The sequence below is a fragment of the Sciurus vulgaris genome (assembly GCF_902686455.1).
Source record: "Sciurus vulgaris genome assembly, chromosome: 12".
Classification (NCBI taxonomy): Eukaryota; Metazoa; Chordata; class Mammalia; order Rodentia; family Sciuridae; genus Sciurus; species Sciurus vulgaris.
Genome location: NC_136473.1, coordinates 28,446,391 through 28,472,672, shown reverse-complemented (window position 1 = coordinate 28,472,672; position 26,282 = coordinate 28,446,391). Strand labels below are relative to the sequence as shown.

At 36.8% G+C, this 26,282-nt stretch overlaps 1 protein-coding gene across 2 annotated transcripts in view; it reads left to right on the top strand.

Annotated features, from left to right (window-relative positions):
- The window catches only part of MRC1 (mannose receptor C-type 1), a 118,839-nt gene that overhangs the window by 9,732 nt on the left and 82,825 nt on the right, over nucleotides 1-26,282 (top strand). For both annotated transcript variants that reach the window (XM_079108167.1, XM_079108166.1), the window contains exons 2-6: nucleotides 6,048-6,449; nucleotides 9,634-9,807; nucleotides 13,735-13,899; nucleotides 20,704-20,817; nucleotides 24,754-24,900. In XM_079108167.1, coding sequence (XP_078964293.1) covers nucleotides 6,048-6,449; nucleotides 9,634-9,807; nucleotides 13,735-13,899; nucleotides 20,704-20,817; nucleotides 24,754-24,900 — 1,002 coding nt within the window. The remainder of the gene's footprint in view (nucleotides 1-6,047; nucleotides 6,450-9,633; nucleotides 9,808-13,734; nucleotides 13,900-20,703; nucleotides 20,818-24,753; nucleotides 24,901-26,282) is intronic.

Here is a 26,282-nt window from a genome sequence, read left to right as displayed (position 1 = left end):
CTCAATTGTTCCATTTTTCAGTATTTCTATTACAGAAGTGCATCTAGGATGTTTATAAATGTTACATTGGTGCGGTGAGGAGTGACCATAATGTGACAAGTTGCCTTTGGGTCAAGGCTAGAAGTGTACTTTCAGAGGAAGAAGTGTAGCATTGGAAATCGGGTACATTTCACAGGGTCAATGATAAAAGCAAAACTACATGGCTGATGATTTGGAGAGAATAATAATGCATGAAATGTATCACCACAATGTGATAATTTTACATTTCCTTGAATTGTCTGACAAAGGCAGTATCGAACTCGCACTGCTTCCTAATGTCAAAAGATAAGCAAAGAAAACAAGAGTCGATACATGTGTATTGAAATAGAAACCTTTCATTTCAAGTACTCTTTTCATAAGTACAAATGTTCATAAATTGCTCTAAAAGAAAAAATAAACTTTTAGGGAAACCCCTTCTGAAATAAACCCATAATCATGCATTCATTCTTACATAAAATAATTCACCTGAGTTACTAGTCAAGATGCTTCAGATTTCATAAATATTCTTCCATTCATTCAATAAATATTGGTTAAGAGACAATCTGTGCTTTCCAGAGAGAGACTCCAGTACCAAATCAGAAAGATTGAGTTCTTCTTTTCATGGTGTTTACCTGGCAGTGGAGGGATATGGACAAAACATAGGTAAATAAATCAAAGAAAGGAAAGATCTCATAAGATGGTCATGGATGTTAGAACATAGAGGAGTAACAGGAGTCGGGATGGTCATCTGCAGGAACTTCAAAAAGCATCTTCAGAAGAGGGAACTCAAAATATGAAGTTGCTTAAGTGGAAATGAGCTTGGAGTGTTTGAGGAAGAGAAAGGCCATGTGGTTGGAAGGTGGTGAGTGAGAGTAAGAGTGGTGAGAGGAGGTGAGGGTGGAGGAGCAGCAGGGCTGGAGCATGCCCTCTCCAGAAGGCTGTGACGTGGCAGTCAGACGTCTTCTTCCTGGCTGCCTTTGTACCAGCCTCAAAGGGTTTCTGTGGTTGGAGAATGAATTTTAGTTAGGCACAAAGTCTCCTCTCAGCCCCAGATCCTCTTCATAATGGTGGAAGAGAAAGAAAACACTTTGATTATTGAGTGAGCAAAGTGTGGTGTGCATTTACAGTCAATCCAACGAAGAGACTCAATGATGTCATTATGATCTGCTTAACATTATGTTAAGCAAAATAAGCCAAACTCAGAAAGTCAAGAGTTGTGTTTTCTTCCATGTGCAGAAACTAGAGAGAAAAAAGGAAAGGAAAGGTGGCAGGTGGTGGAAGGAGGAAAATCTCATGAAAATCAAAGGTATATTAGTTGAGTAGAGGAAAGGGACCAGGGGGAGGGTGGAAGGGAGAGAAAAGGGAAATACTTGGGAATACTGCAGACCAAATTATATTGTGTCTCGTGCATGTGCATAAAGGATATGTAACAGGGAGTCTCACCTTTATGTATAATTATAATGGCCATAAAAATATGGAAAAGAAAAGAGAAACAATAGAAAGAAATCTCACTCTTTTAAATGATTCAGTGGACACAATCATTTCATGGGGTAGGTTTTGCAACATGGAGTCAGGTGACAAGTCAGGCCCACATCCCCAAAGGAAACTGGGAGATCAGGTGTTATCTTCCTTGATGATTCCATTCCAAAGAGAGTAAGAGTGCAGTGTGACCATGGTAACTTGGTGTAGGTTGGTGACAGTGAAGTTGGGAGAGAAGAGAATGAATGAGGGCATATGTATTAGTCAGGGTTTGGCAGAGAAACAAAATGTGTTTGTATGTGTGTGTGTGTGTGTGTGAGAGAGAGAGAGAAAGAGAGAGAGAGAGAGAGGCAGAGAGAGAGAGAGAGAGAGAGAGAGAGAGAGAGAGTCAGACAGACAGACAAATGTCTTACTTGATGAATTGGTACATACAGTTTTGGATGCCAGCAAATCCAAAGTCAACAGGCTAGAAACTCAGGAAAGAACTGATACTACAGTTCAAGTGTTTTAGTAAGCTTTCCATGACTATAACAAAATACTTGAGATAATCAAGAGAAGATTTATTTTGGCTTACAGTTTTGGAAGTTCCAACCTACAATTGATTAGACCCATTGTTTGGGGCCTGTGGTGAGGCAGCTCATCATGGTGGGAGCACCTGGCAAAGCAAAAGCTATCATTTCATGGCCAGGGAGCATAAAAGAGAGAGAGAGAAAGGGACCACAGTCCCACAGACCCCCTTTAAAAGAATACTCCCTGTGACTTAAGGACCAACCACAAGGTTCCACCTCCTAAAGCACTCACCACCTCCCAGAAGCACCACCGTGGGGATCAAACCTTTAACCCATGAGCTGTTGGGATCCTAACTATAGCAGACTCTAAAGGCAAACTAAAGGTAGAATTCCCTCTTCTTCAGGAAACTTCCTGTTTATTTTCTCTTAAGGTCTTCATATGACCTTATGGATGAAGCCCACCCACACTGTGGTGGGTGATCTAAGTTACTTAAAATGTATTGATTAAAATGATGATCTTATCTTAGAAGAACTCAAAGCAAAATTCAGATTGGTGTTTGATCCAATATCTGGTTCCCATGACCCTGCCAAGTTGATATAGAAAAGTAGTCATCATGTCACATTTTGAGGTACCATCAATATATTCCACTACTGTCCTGGAATATGAGTGGAAAGAGAATCTGGGTTGACCCTAGGGTTCTTGGTTTATGAATCTGGGTGGATGGTGTGTCCATTAAGAAAAGGCATATTGGATATTTGCTCATTAAATGTCACCATAATTAGAATAGAATTAAGTTGAAGCTACAGATGAAAATTAGGCACATAAAAATAAAAGTCAGCTCAGGAGGCTGAGGCAGGGAGATTGAAAGATCAAAACCAGTATCAGCAACTTAGACCCTAAGCATTTCAGTGAGGCCCGGTCTCAAGCTTAAAATTAAAAGGGCTGGGGATGTGGCAAAACAGTTAAGTACCACTAGGTTCAATCCCTGGTACCAAAATAAAATAAAATAAAATAAAAGCCAAATAAGTATAAACCATCTGTGTGGGGAGCCATCCTTATCTAGCAGAGTCAGACTTGGCTGAGCCATGGGACACAGAGGCCTGACTCCCAGGAACTGGCAGCCATGAAGGACTGTCCCAGATCACCGGGGAGTAGGTGGCCCCTGTGTGGGGTGGTTCACCTTCTAGTTATTTGAGAGTTTCCCTGAGCAAATGGCTCCCCTAACTCCACCCCATCCTGTCCATCACAGACGAAGCCCCTCCCAGTTTGGGTCTCTTCACCTGTAGGGCTACAAAATAAAGGAGAGTTGGGCTACTCCATCTGTTAGAGGTCAGATCTGGTATGGGCCCATCCTTAACGCCCCCTCTCATTTGAAAAGAGTGTTGGCTCTTGTGTGTTTATTGATTAGATAAGTTTATGAGTAATTAATTGATTTATAGCCAACATTGTCCTCCAGCAGTTAACCCTTTCCTCATCCACATGGGACATGGTAGAAACCCCACATATCTGACATAGAAACACTAGTCACGCATTGCCTTTTATTCACCTGACCTTATGTGGCTGGTTACCACTTGGACGACAGACCAAATCTGACCAATTAATAAATTTACTATTCAACAATATAATAAAAATGACTGAGGTATGAAATAGAAGAAATATTTATGATGAACAATGAGCAAAGCCATCTGAGAAGTCAAGGACAAGTCCAATTGGAAAATGGCAGAGGGAATAGCCAAAATAAATAAAAGAATTTTCAGAATTCATTTACAATTTTATTCAACTTTGCATTACTGTGACCAAAAGACCTGACAAGAGCAACTAAGAGGAAAATTTTATTTTGGCTCACAGTTTCAGAGGTTCAGTCCATGGTCAGTTGACTACAAAGCTCTGGGCCCAAGGTGAGGCAAAACATCATGGGGGAAGGTTCTGACAGAAAAGCAGCACAGGATGACAACTAGGAAGCAGAGACAGAGGGCCCATTCACCAGGAACAAAGTATAAACACCAAAGGCATGCCCCTAGAACCCACTTTCTCCTGCCACACCCTATAGTTATCACCTGGTTAACCTATTTTAGTGGACTAATCCACTGATCAGATTACAATTTGCATAACCTAATCATTTTACCTCTGAACATTCCTTCATTGTTTCACACATGAGCTTTTAGGGGACACCTCATCTCTAAACCATAACAATTACCTTTGTAGATTAAGGGAGACCAAATTTCCATTTGTGTGTGTAAATGATCATAGTAACTTTTTTAAAATGGAAGTTTGTATTTTCCTATGTCCTATTTTTTATTGTGAACAAGACACCATGTTATTAAATTTTTAATTTTATTACCAAGGCAGGAAGTTACTTTTTTTGTCACATGAGGACATGGACAGCTACAAAATGAGATCAAGCATGGGCAGGGGTTCACTGGAAGGGGGTTGGGGGATGAGATTTGGTTAGACATGGATGTTCCACTGACACATTTCTCCAGAGATGCCAACAGAAGCACGTGTTCTGGATCTAGGCTTTATTGAATCCAAATTCCAAAAACCAAACCAGCGTAAATGAGGAAGAGCTGAGAAATTCATGCAGCAGTCCCAAGTAGCATAGAATTAAGAACCCCGGTAGGACACAGACAAGAGGTCTCCAGCAAGTGTGGGCAAGAGCAGACCAAGGAACATGCCTGAGAAAATAATCTCTTGAGGCCGAGATTCATGATAAACTTTAAGTTGAAAGATCCTGGAAATGATTTCGGAGTACAGGTGGTGTTAACCTCACTGGACAGTTGAATTTAGTAAATGGAGCCTGGTTTGTGAAACAGAGGAAGATCTAGTGCTACTAATCTTGGTTTTATTTCACTGGGATGATTTAATTAAAAATAGTGAGCTCCTTTATTCAGACTCTCAAAAATCTGCAGAAACTACCAGCTCATTTTGGAAGAACCATGCAAAATCAGTAAAAGACATTTAGGAAAACTTCAGAGAAGTGTTTAATTTATATTAATTTCTTTTCATTTGTATATTCTTTAAAAGAAAAAATCAACATGAATTCAATTTTGATTTAAAAGAAAAAAATATGCTTACCAGATCTCTTTTTCTTTCTTTTTTTTGCAAGAGGAAGTCCTGTTTTGCCAGTTGGTAGCTATCTGCTATAAGTAAAAGCTATCTGTACACATTTATTTAAATCACCAGTTTCAAATTATAAGCATAAAATACATTGTGAAAGTTATTCATGTAAAATATTATCGCAAATGATGTAAACCTTATATTGATTTATGTTTTATTGAAAATGTCACAAATAATTATTTTTGTATCTTTTGGGTATAAAAAAGGTATAGACATTAAAATGAAAGTTAACAATATTATAGATACTCTAGATGCTAAATCTTTTAGTAATCTACCATTGGGAGAGAAAAAAATAATAAGAAAAACAAAACAAAAAAATTTTGCTGTATTAGTCTGACCTGGACTACCAAGAAAACGTCAAATATTTGGAGAACAAAATTATATATTTTACTTTATATCATTTGCAGAATGATATAAAGTAAAAACTTTAAAAAATCATTTTAAAACTCCTAGAGCCATCACTGGAATACATATATCTAGGTTTCATTTATCTACTTTACAAAGGACTGGAATGTATGACAGTTCAAAATCCTGTTTTAGGACATATATGTTTCAATTTTAAAGCTTATTGTATTTGATGATGCACATTTTCTTTTCTCAGATTTATATCATTCTTTCTGTTATCTGCTCTTCATGTTCCTCCACTGACATTCGTGAGCTTTTAAAGAGCTCCTTTTCCTAAGGCTCCACATAATAACCAGGCCATCTTGACCCCAGCTACAGGTGCTTAAACATGGTGGACCCTTCAGCCCCTGTCCCTCCCGCCAGGTTCCTGGAACCCAGGAAGGAAATGAGAGGGCTCAGGCACAGTTACCTTCAGTCTTTTCCTGTCAGCATAAGTATTTATTGGAAGCTTTGGACCTCAAATATTGTCCCCTTTCTGTGGACACAGTCACAAATGTTTTCCTTCTTCTTCTTGACAGACACTAGGCAGTTTTTAATCTACAATGAGGATCACAAGCGCTGTGTGGAAGCAATAAACCCCAGTGCAGTCCAAACTGCGGTTTGCAACCCCAATGCTGAATCACAGAAATTCCGATGGGTCTCTGAATCCCAGGTTATGAGTGTTGCTTTTAAATTATGCTTGGGGGTGCCATCAAAAACTGATTGGGTTCCTGTCACTCTGTATGCCTGCGACTCCAAAAGCGAATTTCAGAAATGGGAGTGCAAGAATGACACACTTTTTGGGATCAAGAATGAAGATTTATTTTTCAACTATGGCAACAGACAAGAAAAGAATATTATGCTTTACAAGGGATCTGGTTTATGGAGCAGGTGGAAGATCTATGGAACCACAGATGATCTATGCTCTAGAGGTTATGAAGGTAAGAGACTTGGAAATTTTTACCTTTGTGTCAAACTTCTTTCTTCTTAGTAGGCATTCAAGAAAATGAACATGTTCTTGTATGATCTGCACTAGAAGTATTAATTGATCAGTTATGTTTTGAATTATTCTATGTTCTTAGAGAACATAATAGTGAATAAATGCGATTAAAAAGTCCTGAGTAATACTTAAGCTTTTTACAATTAATAGGAAAGCATTTCTTTTGAATTTCTCTAAATTACATATATTTTTAAGCAATGGGGTACAACTTTTAGAAAACGATTTTCACTATGGTCTTTGATCCAAAACCTATTTAATATTATAAGGCTGTAGTGATGAAAACTTCTAACCAAACTTTTCTTTTGCTTTTGTGTAAGTTACCCCTGGAGAAGTCACCCTAAGAACGATGTTCTTCACAAATTCAGATGGCCTCAAATGAAATTTTGGCAAATTACTTGACAATTTGGGTTTCTAAATGTTTCTAATTTATTTTGTCAACCTTTGGATATTTAGATACTATGATATGCAGTTTGAAAAAACTGAGGAATTAGTTTGTAAATTAACATGCAACATATTTAGTTAACTCAGAAAGTGGCGGCAGTAGTCAAGTGGGAAATGTTTTTTGTTGTTGGTTTCTTGAACTTTTGAAGAATAAGTAAAATTCGAGTATTTTGTCTTCCTTTATCTTGGTCAAATTTCATTCTCTAGTGGCTAAATGGAAACAAAACAACAATTAAAAAAAAAGGACTTGAAACCTTTCACAAAGGCTGGTTTCTTGAGTCAGTTGATGTTTTAACCTCATTTCAATTAGATACTTGATTACTGTGAAGGGTTATCTAGAACAACCTTAAGGTCAAAGAAAGAACCTGTCTTTGGGAACAAGAGATAGCTATTTCCAAAATCACTTTGTTACTGGGGTGGCTGAGTTGAATGTACCTTATCACAGCTGAGACAGAGCATAGAAATTCCATTCTTTGAGAGGAGATGGGTTTTCCACTTTTCATTTTCTGTCCAGATAAAGAGAAGAGGAGAGTATAATTGAGATAGGGTGAAAGTAGAGCTCAGGAAAAAAGCTACTTTGTAGCACTGATTGACCATAATGTAGATTTAGAAATGTTAAGAGAGGCATCCACAGCAACACAACCCTCCATAGAAAATTAAAGGGCAGCATGAGGAAGAATCAAACTTAAGTGGGTCAAATTCCATAGATGGGACTACTGTGCTAACTGAGGAATTCAATTTGAAGATTGGCATTAAGACATCATCAGACATTTTATTTAAAATACAATAGCAAATTTCCCCTCTCCCGTCCTTTCTCTTCTCCCTCTACTTGAAGACAAATATCCACGGGGTTTAAGAGAGAGGTCCTCCTCTATTAATATGTTTCAAGAATCGTTTGGGGAACTGGTTAATAAAGTAGATCCCAAGCTCCCTTTCCCACTCAGATTCTGAATTAGCATATAAGGGGAGGGGCCCAGGAAACTTTAGAATGATTTCTATAAAAACCTGGGTGATCCTGATGCAGATGGTTCATTGATTACATACTCTCTAATGATCTCCCAACAAAATCATCCTGCTAGAGGGTCTGACCTCTCAGAGTGACCTTGAGGTCCATTAACAAGAGTACACATTGGAACTGAAAGCATCTTGGAGCTGGGACATTGGCTGAGACTAAGGATTGTTTTAGAATAATAGAATCAGAATTGTAGACCTGGATGGATTTAGGTTATCTGGAAGTCTGGAGAATCATAAGAAAAATTTTAGGGTTCTTTAATGAGGTGGCTGGGGTGGAGCCTGGTTCTGGTGGCTTCATCAATGCCTGGTGTACAGAATGCCTCAGTAATTGTCCAGTAAACCAAGTTAGTCTTGAAAGAGCCATTTATGATTGGCATTTATAAATTCAGCAAGGAAATTTGCCAACAAACTTAACAAACAGTACAACTAGCCCTGAGGAGGCCTTAATGGATTTTCTTCATAGGAAGGAACAGGAATCCCAATGACTAAGGCTTGGCACATCCCTAGACAATTTATGATTTGGAAGACTAATCCTATAACTTATGAGATCTAAAGTTAGAATAGTGTTCTGAAATTATTAACAACTAGCTAATTGATATAAAATTAATTTTGAGGTAATTAAAAATAAATCTTGCTGGAATAAGTATATTGAGTAAAAGAAAAGGGAAAGGCAGAAGAGGGGAAGGCGGACATTTGTTATACCCTTACTGTGGGCTACATGCATCACAAACTTTTTATTCTCTAAATGCTTAAATGTCTTTGAAAATGTTTTCGAGTTATGGAATCTATGAAATGTAATTAAGGAAAGTATTCTTACCTAAAATAAATTCTGAATGTCAATCAGTGGCAAACAGTCAAATATTTCAATGTAGATGGTTGTTATCGCCCAAAGTGGGGATTCCTTTAAACACAGAGACTTTGGAATCCTGAAGAATTCAGCTTTGTAAGTTGTTTGGTTGTTGGTGGAGACAGGTATGAACTTTCTAATCCTTCGGTTGAAGCCAAGCCATAATCAACAATGATTCTGCATTTTGTTCCAGTGTTCTTTTCCTGTTGAATCCTGAGCTTCCCGCTTAATCTGTTCGAATTCAGACTTTACAGAGACAAGTATCAGGATTGATTATAGATACTGAATAGGTCTGAGTTTCTTTCATGATGTGGGTTGGAGAACTAGGTTCAAATTCCTCCTTCCTCATAATCACTGTTCAGGGACTTAAGTGGCGGCTGACTGGGCAGGAAGTGACTGGAGGGATTTAAGTGTTGCCTGTGTGTTTCGGGCTACACAGCTTTAAAGTTATTTCCGATCTAAAGATTCAATAATGTTATGATTCCAACCAAGAGGAAGGATGGCCTCTTCTGCTTTGAGGAAATGCAGAAGTTAAAGCTGGCATCAATAGAGCTGACCACTATTACCATGTAAGAGGAAGGAGGAAAATGTGTTCCAAAAGGCAGTGGAAATGAAGTGGTATTAAGTAGACTGATGCAGATACCCAGCAAAAAATGGGAAGAAGGGGAAGAGGGACCCCGCCCCCCAAAAAAGTGAATCCCCCCCACATGGACACACCAAGTATGATGAGGAGAGTAGACTAATTCCTTCATGTGCTTCTTACTGGAAAGTCAATGTTAAGAAGTACCACTCACATTCTAAGTGCCCATCAATGTTTCCCTAGCCATGTACACGCTGCTGGGCAATGCAAATGGAGCCACCTGTGCATTTCCATTCAAGTTTGGAAACAAGTGGTACGCAGATTGCACAAGCGCTGGGCGGTCGGATGGATGGCTCTGGTGTGGAACCACCACAGACTACGACACTGATAAGCTCTTTGGATTTTGTCCATTGAAATGTAAGTAACTGTTTATTATCCAAGAAAGTTTGGCATATTCAGTATTGCAGCACAGTGATAAGACCTTATGTTTCCCATCATTTTCCCCCAGTTATTTCACATTTATTATCTCATTGCCTTCCACCCTGATCCTTTCCAGATATCCTTGCTCCTGTTTTATAATGGAGAAAATGGTCCATAGGGGCTGAAGACAAAAACAGACCTGACTCCCATTCTTGGGCTTTTTGTGTGTATTTAGATGTTGCTAAGAAGATTCTATCATTGTCCCAACATTCCCTGCATTAGATGAGCCCTTAAGTTTTACCAACTCTCAGTTATTTTCTAAGACTATACTTAACACTGGAGGTGGGCACATCATTCCCCCAACCCATATATGCTTTACCTTTGCCAAACCATAGAATCAAACACAGAATTTAAATGATGTGGTTTTTTGGAGCTGGGTGTGGTGGGATTTCTGCATTTTGTGTCAATGTAGTGAAAAGTGTTTCTCACAGAGCAAATGATAAGTTAAAGAGGGTGTCATTTAATTTAACATAGCTATGCATCAATGGGAATGGGTAAATTATATGCTTAAAGATCTTTTTTAAATGAAAGTTCAGTCGTCGTTGCAGTAATGCAAAATAAGTGGCGCTGCATTTTATTGGTGGGAAGATGCCAGAACATTTGGATTCTTGGTGCTCTGGCTTGGGAATCTATAAAGCAGCAGTGTAGCAGGTTTTAGGTGGGTGGAGAAGTGCATCAGCATTGGAGGGAGGAGTGGGGCTGAGGCCAGGGAAAAGGGTGGGTTCTTTGCTCTACTTTTCCCATCACATACATCCTTCCTGATGCCAGCTGCCTAAACTTCTGACCCCTAACCTCTCTCACCTCCTATTTTAGACTAGATCAGAGCAACTGCAGTTTCCTGGCATCCTCCAGAACTTTCTCCTGCTGCTCTGCAAAGAAGTGGGGGTGAGGAGGAGCATCCAAGGTGGTCCAGGGTGGGAGTGCAGCCCCTGAATAGAAATAGTATCACTTACTAATAAACTTTTGTGACCACAAACCCACATGTAATTACATATGCCAAGCATTATTATAAAACAGTACCATTTTCAAAAATATCTTCATTTGTCAAATTAAAGGGAGACATCTAAGAATTTTCCTCACTTGTTGTTTGGATTTATAGCCCCTAATCATTCCATTGACAGGAAATTTGAGCTAGGCATGATGGTGCACATTCCAGTGGCTTGGGAGACTGAGGCAGCAACTTATTGAGACCGTAAGCAATTTAGTGAGACCCTATCTCAAAAAAAAAAAAAAAAAAAAAGGCCATGAATATAGCTCAGAACTTAAATTCCACAGAATTTGCCTCTTTTCTATCAACATTTAGAAATTTAAAACTCATTAAAGGCTTATAGATGTTTAATATTTACATTAGAAGTTTGTGTGTGTCTGGAAAAATATTGAACTTTTTTTTTTCAAGAAAATAGTACTTGTTTTTCAGTGATTGAGGAATCTTTCTCTTTTACTGAGTGGGAATTTTTTTTTTTTATAAATCTGTCATTTCATAGGTCTGACTATAGCATCCTTCACTTATGTAGTGTTCACAAAGGAGCTGTTGCATGAACATGTGATTTAATGACTAAAATGTAAGGATAAATGATAATTCACTAATCACACACACACAAAAATAACTCACAGCCTTAGCTATCCTTGGATATGTGTTGAAGGGATATCCTGAGTAAATTCATTAGAAAAATATTTAGTCTTGTCTCTTCTAATTATATCTTCAAAGTCAAATGATATACTTTCCCTGCTAAATGTGAAATAATGACAGGAGATAAAAAATTGGTTGATTTCAATACGTAATTAAAAATTTAAAGCCAAATTTATAAATGTAAGGCCTTAAGGGATTTTGTCATATCAAAATCCATTTCATTTTATATTCCTTTTGGAAGAGTATTTTATTTTACATTGTCCTGAAATACGCAGGTTCAATACAGGAAGTGAGGTACCAGTTATTGACCTAGTGACACTAAATATTTTCTCTTCCTTATCCTTTACATTGTTTATTGTAATGTCTTCCTTCTATGTAGATATTTGTTTTTCAGTTTCATGGGAATAGGAAAAGGAAAAGATCCGTTCTCTCGATTCTCTGTAGCTCGCAGCTTTAGCCTCTGAGATTAGTCGTGCAGCTTTGCTGTGGGGATTTGGTCTCTTTGTTGAGAGGCTGCGTGGTCAGCAAATCTATGGCTTAATCAAGAGACAGCATTTTAATTTCTTAATTTTAAAATGAAAATATACTTTCTTTAAATAAAGAATCAATTGTGTTTCCTCTGTTGGTCATTTATATCCATTTCCTCCATTCTTAGACAAGAAACAAATTCTCCTTTATTATCTCTTTATTATCAAATTATAAACAAACCTCCCAAATTTCTAAAAATATTTGTTTAAAATATCTTCATTTTCAAATAAACCCCCAGTTAGTCTCATCTGGATGATCTCACTTGTAAGGACATTAAACTTGAAAGGCCTCAGATCCCTGTAATTTAAAACACTATCTAAACATATTTCTTATTAATGTATTATACAAATATATAAAGTGTCATATAAGCATATGATGTAAATAATAAATAGTAATGTAAATACACAAATATTAAATATTAATGTATTATGCAAATACATAATGTATTATGTAAACACATAATAACTACAGTTATTTTAAGGGGTGTGTATCTCAGTGGTAGCATGCCCACTTAGCATGTGTGAGATCCTCGGTTTGATATCCAGCTCCACATACACACAAAACCCTAGAAATTTCTATGTTGTTGTCTGAATCAAATTCTAACATGTTTTTCTTCCTCTCTGATGTGCCATGGGACTGCACGTTTCGCATCACAGGGTGTGGTGTGTGTATGACAGAAATGCCTGCGGTTGCTTCCTCATCAGATACAAAGCAAAACAGATCCGGAGTTAAGAATCATGGCACTGGAGGCTGTATGCCTAAGGAAAAGAGCCTCATTTCTTTGCAAGCTGAGTACAACTCAGAAAGTTTGAAAAGGCACATGATTCTTTACCTATTCCTTACACATAAATGAGATTATTACTTTACATGGCTTGTAGGCAGAATTTTATATTATTAAAGAAAAAAAGGAAGTTTCATAACATTAAACATACAAAAATATTCCATTTGTTTACTAACTTCCCAAAAATCTTATATGCAAAAGGTTAAAATAATCCTTACCTTATTGACCTTTCATAGGGTATAGTACGTAGGGAATCATACAATAAGTGAAGAAAAAGATAAGCTAAGATAATATATATATTTTTTATTCTGAGGGAAGAAAAGCTAATAATCAGCACTTACTATTGCTAAGAGCTTCACCTAGACTGAACATATTCTAGCACTGAGAAAATGAGACTCCAAAGCAATGTTCCTGAGGCCAAACCACTTGGGATACAGATGGGTCTGCCCGTGTGGGTCCATGACCTTCCCCTGGGAGGCCGTTTGTTCTTCAAAGGACCACACTGGAATGTGGCAAAGCACCCACCTGCAGAGAGAAGACATATATTTATTTCCACTCCCGACTCTTTTGTAGATTAAGAAAGTTGAGCTGGTGTCTATTCTTCATCTTTATATTTGCCTCACTTTGGGCTCATCTGATCCCACATGCCCTGGTAGAAAATAGGGAGGTGATGCCTCCTTTTCTTTCTTTAGGCTCATGGAAGGGATTGGATGCCATTGTTTCTTTGAATGTCCACTCTTCATTTCAGAAGTGAAGAGAATCCAATTGGGATTTATCAATTAGTGAAAGAAAACAAAATAAAAAGAAAGAAAAGATATAAAAAGATAATGCTTGAAATAATACTAATAGGATGGGCTAAAAAATATTGTTTGCTGGAAATATTTCCATGTCCTATACAGCAAATTCTGTCTGACTTCTTTTACAGTTGAAGGCAGTGCAAACTTATGGAATAAAGATCCATTGACCAACATTCTTTACCAGATAAACTCCAAATCTGCTTTGACTTGGCACCAGGCAAGGAAGAGCTGTCAACAACAGGATGCTGAGCTCTTGAGTGTCACAGAGATTCATGAGCAAACATACCTGACAGGTAATGACATGAAAGAACACGAAGTTGTAAGTAAAGCCATGATTATTTTATTTCTACATAATTGAACTTAAAAGTACTCAGCACATATATGATTATATATATCATGATACAGGTGGTCTCTGGGCAGATAGTTCAGAGGATATGACTGACAAATTTGCACTATGAAAACAATGCCAAGAATGGAAAATAGGTCTTATTTCGTGGTCAACTTTGTTTTATTGGTTATGATGGGTCTCTAGAGAGTGTGCTAAGAAGGATTCTGAGGACTAATCTGACTCAGAGTAAAGGATTCCACAATCAATGAGTGATATTGTTCTCGGATGAAAGGCAGTGGTACGTGTTGGGTAAGTTATCCAGGTCTGACCTGAAGTCAAACAGAGAGATTAGGGCCAGAAATAAGTATGGGAGCAAAAGCACTTTCAGATGCCTGCCTTCAGAGTCCCCTCCTACCAGTTCACTGACACTGCTACTAGATTAATACATCTCTGATCCTGTGACTACCATGTTTCAAATACCCTTAATGGCCTCTCATTTCTTATCAAATAGTTAATAAAGAACCTTTGCCTGATTCAAAGACTGTCATGTGTCCACCTACTGCTCTTGCCCTTCATGCATTTTGTCATCTTGACAAAAGAAAAGTCTTGTGTTCCTCCTGGATGACATAGATGTCTCATGCTTCTCACCTCTGCATCTTTTCCATGCCATTTTTAAAAATTCTGGAATTTGCAAAATCTTAAACGGTTGCAAGATGGTCCTGTCCATTCCCTTTTACATTTATCTGTGTCCCGCCTTGATGACAGTTACTTACATATTTGCCCCACTTCCCCCACAAGAGTATAAAGACATTAATTTGTTATTTTTTAACTTATTGATTCATTTAACAAGATATCAGCTACCCATGTGTTAGACATTGTACTAGGTTCTGGGGACACCAAAGCCAACCCTGTCCTGTTGACAGTAAGTCTAAGGGGGTAAGACAGACATAAACAAAAAAATAATAATAATAATAATGAATGAAAAGGTACAAATGCTAAATGAAGATTTCTTCCTTCAAAGGAAGGAATCTGAAGTCTGTGTGGAGACTGGATTGGGGGGCAAATGGCTGAACGGAGGAATGTCTTGTGAAGATGTATCTCCCACCCCAAGCAGAGTCACACAGAAACTTCCAGAGGCGTTTCCATGAACGTTTGCTGATTTACAAACAATGATACAGCACAATAAAAAATGTTATTTAGAAATTCCACCTAATGCTTGGACAATGAAACAGATTTTGGAAAGAAGACAATAAGTGCAGTGGTTCTTAAAAGTGAAGTTGCTTATTTATCATCTGGAAATTTTGCTAGAGTGAAGTTGGTCAGACCTAGATCCTGAAATTCCAGACCAGTAGCTGGCCCAGGAATCTGTATTTTATCCACCTCCCAGGTGATTTTGGAGCAGGTAGTTGAGGGATCACATCTAGCTAAACACTGCATTAGCACTTGCTATATCCAGGTACAATACCAGGCAGCAGAGTGTGTAGACTCTGGAGCCAGACTGCCTGGGTCGCTGCTCTGAAACTGGGAGACCTTGGAGGGGGAGCGGGGAGCAAACAGAGGCTTCCATGCCTCAGTGACTCCATCTGCTGAAAGAGAGCGTGTGTGTGCCCCAACAAGACTACAGCATGCCTCCTGGCTTGTCTCATTTCCTAGCACTTCCCTTTTTCCAACTGTTTTTGGATGATATCCTTCATCAGCTGGAACACATTGCTCCTCTAAGTTATTATTAAACAGAGTGAAGATAGAAAAGCAATATGACCTCACTGTGTGCATTCATGAACTTAGAGATAGGATTCTGCCTTGGTCTGCTCAATTATTCTGTTTTGTGTTGGTCTTTGGTGCCTTCCTAATATTGGGATGAAGGATCAGAGCAATTAATATTTACAATCACGAGTAAAGAAAAGAGAGAAGAAGGCATGGACAGAGACCAATGTAAATTCAAGTAGATAATTAGGAAATAGAAAAAGGAGATTAAAGACGATGCTGGAGTTAGCTGCACTTTTGTACCTGTTGGAGAAACAGGTATCAGAGTTGAAATGGTTTAATGGTTTCAGTTGGTGTGTATTTTTGGTGCCTGCAGGTTTTCTTGTCTTCTTCAATTTTTACTTGTTTTCTGGCCTTCTGGAAGCCAAGAGAATGGAGCATCGGTCACTTTTTATTCTCTTCAACAGCTCCATTGAAGAAAGGGGTGATAGGAGCTGACAGCATCTCTACCCCACTAGTGTCTGTCCTGGTCCCTGGACTCCACTGTCAGATTGGGAGTTCAGGAAATGCTTCCCTGGTCAACAAGTGCTATCAGCATGCCCACCAGGGAGCCAACAGGCCCCCAGAGATCCAGGGCTGAGTTCACTTCAGATGCTTATTTGACTCTTATCCATGTGTCCGGAATTTTAGTCAGCAAAGTTTAACAGGAACCTGGATAAGAGTGACTTTTCTAATGAGATTTGTAGTACTTCCTGCCTTTCTAAGTCAAAAATATCAAGCAATCAGGAAAGAATGTCTAAGAGGAAATGTAAAAAATAAAATAGAGGGAAGGCATTCCTTTTTTTTTTTTTTTTAAACTGGAAGAATAATATTTACAGCAATCAATATTGGGATATATGAGGAAGAATCTAGGAAATAAAGGTAAGAAGGCGTTTGTGATCCTCTTTGTTTGGAGAAATATGCCATAAAAATGAACCCACAAATAGTTATATTTTAAAAATAAGGCTTATTTAAATGAAGATTTTGAGAAGTAAATAATCATTTTTATAAATGAGTAAGCCAGTGTAGTGACTCTGAAATTAAATTTGCTATCACTTATTGACCAGCTGGTATGAGCCAGAAACAAAGTCCACACCAACTTTGTAATTAAATATTATCATCCCACTTTATAGATAAGATCACAGACAAGGAGGGAGAAGTTAGGAAACTTGCTCAACGCCCCTCGTTCAGAAAATAGTTGAGCTGGAATTCAACTCTCTCTTCCATCTCACCCTGCCTATGTCTCACAGAATGGACAGGTTTCTGGTGTTCCCTAGAGCTCTCCTGAGAGCCTTAAATTTACACTTGACTTCTCCTTGCTCCAGCAATTGTATTCCAGGCTGAGATCTGATTTCATGTTATCTGTAGGACAAAAAGTTTCTGCCTAGAAACCCCTTTGCAACATTAGCCACAGCCACTTCACCATCTCACTTCTGTTTTTGCCCTGAAAAATCTTGGGACAACTCTATTAATCTTCAATTCCTGAATCAGATTTATAATTATATCTGTGCAGGTTTAGGGTTTACAGAACTGAAATGAGATAGAGGAAGCAAAATTTGGCTTGTTGTTCTGAATGTTTTTACCAGTTTCCTTTGGAACTGCCGAGAAAACAAAATTGGACCTCTATATCGAAATGAAAATAAAAATACCAGTGTAATACTGGACATGAATACATGTTCTATCATAACTGAGTTCAAAAGCAGCTTTATCACCATTTCAGACAGAATGTGCAGAAGAATTCATTTTAAAAATAAATTTAGCATGTGAAATTGATGCTCTGTTTAGCAATCCTAAAATATTTTGGTCTGTTCCTCTGTAAAATAATAAATGCATGTTAGAAAAAAATTATGGGTGATGCTGCTATGCTTTAAGTGATTTTTTTGTGTATTTATATGTCTGGTGCTGGGGATTAAACTCAGGGTCTTGTGTATCCTAAGCAAGTACTCTGCCACTGAGCTGCAATCCCAGGCCTTTAAGTGATCATTTAACACAGGATTTAAATTTTGTTTCTAAATCACATCTTTTGCTTACTTTAATTTAACATGTAGCTATTAGTAGTAATAATAATGATAATAGGAATCACTTACATTTATTAGGCCCATACATCAGGCTCTATTTTTAAAAAGTATTAATTAATTTAATTATTTAAGACAAACTTGGAGGTACCTAGAATTGACAAGAATGTCAAAGGATAGATACTTCCTATAAATAGCTCATCATGCCAAATAGGAATTTAAATATGCAACCTTAGACAAAAGATACTTTAATGCTTTTTTAATCAATGAGTTATTTAGTTTTGAAAATTTAATTATGCTTATTTTCTTAGCTGATAAATTCTTAAAATCCCAGAGTGGTTGGTTTTGGAAATAGCTATGTAGTATTTTTTTAGTTTACCCATGTGCCAGTATACAGATAATCATTATTCAGATTAGTATAACTTTAAATAATTTGTTAAAAACTACTCAGTGTTCAATGGTAATTAATAGAGTAATTGTTAACATAAAGAATATTATCAACATCATATTGATCTCAGAATATTTTTAAGGTACAGTGTAGTAAACAGGTGTCTCCTCTTGACAATGAGGAGGGACGGTACTCTAGTTGATTTCTTTCTCCTAAAGGAACACAAATACTAAGATAGTACTCAAAATAATTGTCATAATGATTAAGATAAATGTCAGGGGCTGTAGTTGTAGCTCAGTGGTAGAGTGCTTGCCTAGCATGTGTAAGGCACTGGGTTTGATTCTTAGTACCACATATAAAAAAAAATAAAGACCCATTGACAACTAAAATAATATTTAAAAAAAAGATAAAAGGAAGTAGTTGGTGACATGAATAACTATAAAATGATTTTAATATGTATGCATTTATTGTTTTTTAAAATGAATATAATCATGCTTGGTAGTGTTTACCTCACGGATTTAAGACTAGATAAACATTTTCCCTTTTGATAATGTTTTTTCCTTGACAAAACCTTATAATATATATTTCTGGATTTTGTGGTAAAATTCTAAGCTTGAAGAATACAATGCTGAGTCTTCCTAGATGACAGGAGTGAGTTCTGGCAATGACCTATTGTTTTGGGAGCTAAAGCATGTATTATTAGAAATATTTGCTTAGTTCATTCTTTGCTTAAAGGTGCTCTACCATTTAAAATTATCTCCAAAAGGTATTATAATAATAACTCACAGGCAAATTTAATTTCAATAAGGATTAAATCCACTGGAAAAACTAAATTGAACCTTGTGTTTCCACCTGATCTGCTAATCCTCCACATTACTCTCAATAAGTTGCTCAGTCTCTCTCTTCTCATCTGTAGAGTGAATTGGAATAAAGAGCTCTCACACTAAACTGACACTGTGCTAGCTCTTAAATACTTTTTTTCCTAGAATGCTAGATAAAAATAAGTAGATTTGAATTAATTTCCACTGATTTTGCATGCCAGTATTTAATTTTACCCCATTTTTCTTTTATTGCTTTATTTAAAGAAATCACAATATGGTCCACCATATTGTTCCACCACAAGCATCCAGTATTGAGATCAGTTCAATTTATTAAGCCTTAACCTACATCAGTGGTTTCAACCTATCAGTGTCCTCAAGAGGTTCTCTGTTTGCAAAGGCCTCTCTGCCAGATGCTGAGCAAGACCAGGGTGACACACAGATCACGTGAACTCTAAGAAAGCAAGCTGCACTCTTACAGAACTGGGGTGCAAAAAGTGTGAGACGACTTTTGACACTGAGATCCAGAGCTCCCCCATCCATTTTAACACATGACATGAATGTGTGTCTGTTACAAGCTCATGAAAAATTGGTAAAAATTTAATGACTTAGAATTATCGAGTCTGAGCTTTGGTGTCACGGTTCAAATTTCCAGTTCTGTCATCTCATTTAAACTCCCAGTTTCCTATAAAACTTTATGAGGAACTGGAATATAGTTCAGTAGCAAAGTGTTTGCCTCGAATATGCAAAGCTCTGTCTTTGATCCCCAGGTCCAAAAAAATAAAAGCAAAAACAAAACAAAAAAAAAATTATGAGGATTAAATGAGCAAACAGCGAGTTAATTATTATAAGTGCTTCATAATTGGTAACTCTTAGCACTGAAAGATTTGACTGGGGAGTATATCCAAAAAACTGGCCCATTTCCGTTCACCAATATGTATACATACTTAGGTTGGTATTTTATTACAGCAAAGAATAGTTTTATTTTTAATTTGTTTTTAATCAACTAAAATAATTTAAAGAGAACAGTGAATTCCTCTCTATGTTTTTTAAAAAGATAAAGGTAATAATTGTTAGTTTTTCACACTGGGAGGTTCATGCTGTGTCTACGCTTAGCTTTTTAACTTCCACAATAGGCCTCATACAGAGTTTTAAACATTGTAATCTGATTGTAATTATGATTTATTATCTGCCTAAGTAAAGAGTTTAGATAAACAGAAACATTTGGTGCTTTGAATTGAATCACCACTTTAATAAAGAAGAAAACTTGACATAAAAATATAAAATCCTTAAAATAAGTTCTGAAACTTTCAAAACTTACTGAGGTTGAAGTCAAAATGACTCATGAACATGGTAGGTTAAAATATTCACTAAAATTTTTGATCACAGAGAACTTTGACTTTTATATGAAACAAATCTTATTTTTACTCTCAAATGAAGTAAAATGTCATCATTTGATGATAGTCAAACACAGTCAAGTTATCCTAGTAAGAAGCACATTCACAATATTCTTGAGAAAGCATGTAGTAGTTAAGATGATGGGGTTTGTAGTAGTTATATCTGGGTTGAAACCTCAGCAAAAGTCTTACTAGCTTGCCTATGCGCTCTTGGCCTCAGTTTCTTTATCTGTCAGTGAAGGTAATAGTTTTACTCACTTTTGATTATTAGCAGAAATAAAGGAGAAATGTCAGGCTTGATAATTATTATTTCTCTTACATTTTGATTCAAGCACTAATTCTGAGTTTAATTTCACTGTGTTTTCTGAGTATCTGTTTCATTTTTGTTTTTGCTTTTTTATCGTATAGGATTAACCAGTTCCTTGACTTCAGGACTCTGGATTGGACTTAACAGTCTGAGTTTCACCACTGGTTGGCAGTGGAGTGGTGGTAGTCCCTTCCGGTATTTGAACTGGTTACCAGGTAAAGCTGAGCCTGTCTTTGATTGAATTAATCCAAATTTAGTTCACCTGGTCTCTGTTAAGACCTTTTCATGTCACATGAAGAACACAAAGAGGAGAACTGGGAGACTTCATTGATCACAGTCCATTTCTCACCTTGATTTGCAATCTACTAACTAGATTTGAATATTCTAGAACTGTAAGGTTATTGAGTTCCAGCTCCTTGGGATAAGAACTTGTCTTCCAGAATTATCACAAATTAATACATGTCTCTGTTTACAGTATGAATTCTCAGTGGCTTTCTTGATTTGTTAAGGTATCATACTCAAAAGCTGGTCTGAACCATGATTTATTAAAGACAATGACAGAATTATTACTATATATATATATATATATAAGAAGAGATGTACACAAACACACACACACACACACACACACACACACACATCTCTACCTTTACATCATCCCTGAAAGTGTTATCCACCAAATATTTGTAAAGTCCAGCAAGGTGGTTTTAACATTCTATATGACTGATCTTCGAATCTTTATCCTGTTTGAATTTTTTTAACATTCCAGTTGAAAATACTTATCCATAAATTATCTGAAAGTGCTTAAACATAAATTATGTTTATAATATGTAACATATAATGTTACATACAGTAATTAAATATTTATGGCTTTATATCTATATACATGTATATACACACGTGCACACACACATACACACACATATAAACATTATGACTTTAAATGAACTGAAATTATCCTTGATCAACAAATTTCTCTTTCATTTGGTTGTGAAATATCTGCAATATTGCTGTTACTAATACAAAGACCTTAAGGTCTACACTTGATACCATTTTCTGCTGTTTTTACTCTAGTACAGTTGGATTAAAAATATTGCCTCAGTCACAGCTTACAATATTCCCGACTAGCATAAACATTAATTAGCACTTCTCTTGACAATGTGTAGTTTGGTTGTAGAAACTAGAGTCAGGGAATGACTAAAGCTTCAATGGCTTTCTGACTTTCTGGAGGGTAGAAAATGGTGTGAACTAATTATTTCTATGTTGTCATGACATACAAGTAACAGAACAGAAGAGGAGACTAATTCCTGAGGTAAGTCGTATGTGTTCAGAGAAAACAAAAAGACTAATGCTAAAAGGTTTTTTTAGTATTCACTAATAGTAACTCAGAGTGTGGATGGGTGGGTTGTTGGTCTTGTGAATTTGGGGAATAAAATCCATGGACACAAGGGTAAGAGCAAAATAACTGGATTTATTAGAGCAATAGAAAGAAAACAGAGCTCCTGAAGTGATGGGTGGTTGTCTCAAGAGAGGGTCGCCAGTAGGTGTCTGTTATCTCGGCGTTGATATGGGCTGGATCTGTCTGTCCCTGTAGGTGATTGGTGGGGTATAGGATTCAGAAAGGGGCCAATCAACTTTTTTGTCTTCTTCAACAAATCTGGAGAAAAGTGATTTCTAAGCCTTTATTAGCACAAGGGTGGGAGTGAGGGTTTGTTGGCACAAAAGGAAGTGCTTAGGGTAGGGGTAGATTTTGTGGTTGGCCGTTGCTAGGGCTAGGATAGGGATAACTGAGGAAGAACCATTGTGGTTGAAGCCGTCAGGGGTGGTGACAGAATGTCCCTTGTCTCCTTCCTGGACAGAATGATCTCATTCCCTCGTTCCCTTCTCCAAAGCCCTTATCCTATCTGCCTATGAATGGTCTACCTTCTTGCCTCAATGTTAGTAGCTGCTAGCAGCCCTCTTTTGAGTGTGATTCCAATCCCTCTAATGACATCAGAGTACCAATCCTGGCTCCTTAGGAAAGAGTGCAATTAATGAACAGTAATGTCTGCCATGGATGTGGAGAAGGAAGAGATTAGCATATAGGTCACATCTTTATTCATCATTTCTACTATGAACAACAATACTGAGACAGTGTTCTTCGATGTGTTCAGACTTCTTTTAACGTCACTGAAAGTGTGTTGCATTTGGCTTAAAAAACTAAACTATTTTCTAAATTGATTGTATTTTTTTTAAAAAATAAGAAATTTGATAAAATATTATTCCACATACCTAGATGCTAAAACATGATAGAAGTTTTAGAGGTTATGTTTTGGCTCAGATTGATTAAATTTACTTTGAAATTGTACTTTGGATATATTCCTTCAGGGCATGATGGCTATGGGGCTGTTGCTTTAATCCCCCCCCCCCCCCCCCCCCCCCGGGGCCTGATGCATACTAAGCACATGCTCTACTACCAAGCTATAACCTCTACCCTATTGCTTTAAGATTGACATGATAATCACCTTTATTTTCTTCTGGGATATGAAAAGTCAATATTGCTATAAGGGATGTACTTTTTATGAGTGAGAATTTCATTTATCTGTCTATTCATTCTGTCAAATTATGCTAGAGAATACTAGTTGGATTCCAACAGATCATTAGACAATAATAATTGTATATTAGGTACTAGGGTATATTCTTCTCTTAAGAGTGGCTAAATTATTGTACAACATAAAATAGGTCATTTTTTTTATTCACTTTGGGAGTAAGAATTATAATTTTCAAGCACTTGTAATTCTAAGAACGCAGTGCAAGAATTTAGGGGTTAACTTTGGTGAAGGTGAGGATGCAAAAGTAGAATATTAATGGGAAATATTAAACCAAATTCCTGAAAAGTAGGTACAGAACTAAATTGCCTTCTCACACAGCACAAGAGATTTCTAAAAATAAAATTAGAAACTTTATAGACTTCTATAAATTGCTTTTGCATAAATCATTCAATCAAGCATTTCAATTGCGCACTTACCAAGTGGTGCATCTGTTAAAAAACATTTGCTTTTCAAGTGAGGATATTTTACATAAATGATGAATAAGTGTGAATTCAAATATGTAATGACTATTAAAGCATTCAAGACCACTGTTTGATATCTTAAAGTTGGCAGTGGCACTGTTTAGACAAATGTATAATGTGATTTACTATTGAATATATGAATTAATAACTAATAGCTATAAGTGTATTAAACTCTTTATAACTAACTTTTGTTCTTTGTGTAGTGTTAGAAATTTTTCTGCTAAAACTTTGTGGAGCAGGTAACATGATTTTCATCTGGTAGGTAGGGAAGGGAAGTTCAGGCATAGGTTATATACACATCAAAGGTCACAGGGCAGAATCACTAGCAGAATGTAGCTCATTTGCCCTGACTTCAGGTGTGAGATGTAGCTGTTTGGAGTACTGGCTTAAAAATCATGCAGCAGAGGAACACAGAGCAGAGAAATGCAGGTAGCAATGCATGTATCCACTGCATCAGCAATGTTCTCTATCTGGATCTTTAATCAGTTTATAGTAAGAAATGAATAAGCGGTTTAACTCCTCAATTATTCATCAGGGGGCTAAGTGGAAAGAACTAAGTACTTGGTTCTGGGAGCTTAGCATGTTGTAATTTCAGATCTCCCTTCCATGGCCTTTGGCTGTCTTTCTTTATGTCTCCTCTCTCTAATTGAGGAAAGTTTCCCTATATGCAGATCCTCTAGACTGGTCTTCATAGTTACCCTGGTAGGGTGACTTGGTTTTTCAGTAGGTATTTACAATGGTTAATATGGAGCATCATATATTCTTTTTGTAGGTATTGCTTTGTGATATATGATATAATCTAGTGTGATGATTGTTTAAATTTAAGCCTAGCTTTATTTGTTTATGACAGGGAAAAGGTTATTTCAAAGAAATGCACTTTTGTAATCAACATTTCCAGGATTGGAATGATACAACAACAAGGAAAAACAATAGATACCCATCATGTCTTTTGCTCTACAATCAGTAAATATTTGTGAATGTGTAGCAAAAGACAGAATGGTGATCCATTAACTCTCGAGGATGAAGATGTGAGACTGGGGAAACTGTCTACTTGGATTACGTGTAATAGTACCACTTTAACTTTCTCATTTTCTCAAAGGAAGCCCATCAACTGAACCTGGAAAAAGCTGTGTGTCACTAAATCCTGGAAAAAATGCTAAATGGGAAAACCTGGAATGTGTTCAGAAACTAGGCTATATATGTAAAAAAGGCAACAATACCTTGAATACTTTCATTATTCCTTCAGGTGAGTGATTAATTTGATCTGAAGTACATAAAATATTAGAAGTTAAAGATAAATGAAATTACAGCCTCATTATAATTGTATGGAATGACTCCAGAGGTCTTGTTAATAGTTGATAGGTGATACAGTTTTATTGTTGGTTTCTACCACTGGTTGTAATGTTTCCTGAGAGTGTAACAGTGTTCAGGCATTATGCAAAGTCTTTGACATAAATAAGAATTTTATCTTCCCAACCCTTTGAGGTAGGTATCGTTTCTCACATATTAAAAAAGAGAAATAAGATATATATATAGTGTATATACCACTTGCACTTGTGATAACACTGGAATCTGAGCTAGAAAATAAATACCGGAAGGGATATTTTTATCATGTCGTCAGGGATCAATCTGGGCTCCAAAGTTGTTCAATGCAGCATTTAACCCTGAAGTTTTCACAGAATGGAATAAAATATTCAAAAAATAGTAACTGACTGTTTCATATATAGACTGGGCCCCAGGAAAAACTTCAGTGATTCTCTCCATTATAATCTTATCTAAGAGTTAAATTGCTAAGGTGAGGATGAATTCTTTCTTCAAACTGAGGAAAGACAAACTCCATTTTTTACTATCAGTTGTTTGTGAAGGAATAACTAATGCTTCCCAGGGTTTTATTTATTTATTTTTTTCCTGCTTGGAAACTGACAGTGCTGCATTCTTGAGTTCTTTCTCCTTGACTTTTAGAAGCAATTTCATTTATTTTAAAACATGATTGACATAGTTAGAAATTCAAAAGTTGCCAAAAGATAAATGATAATATCTTCCCCCGCTTATCTCTACCACACTGTTCCCCCCTCTGGAGAGTCATCGTTTCTGCATGTCTATCCTTAGCTACATATAAACAAATGCATTTATAATTATTTTTGTCTGTTTTATACACATGGCAGCACAGCATATTATCCATATAGTCCTTACCTAAGGTTTTTTTAAAATTTAATTTAATAAGAGTTTCATTCACCATTCTATATGGTACATGAATAGCTTCTGCATTCATTTTTATGGCTGAATGATAGCCATTGCGCAAACTATAGTTTTTGACTAATCCTCTGTTAATGGATTTGTAGTTTACTTCCAAGCTTTCATTATTACAAACGACCCTGAAGTAAATAATTTTATACATTTCCTTTCACGCACATGATAATTCCTAGAAGTGGAGTTGCTGGATCAGAAAGTAGGAATACTTGTAATGTCAATAGCTATAGAGATAACCAAGATCTTTAATGGCTGTAAAAGAGGGTCCTGGTTCATGGGCTTGATTGTGCTTTGTAGACTCTTCAGAATGTCTGTGGATATGCCTCAGGGAGACCTCAAACGTTGCTGCATTTCATCTCCTCTTTCTTGAAATAGTGT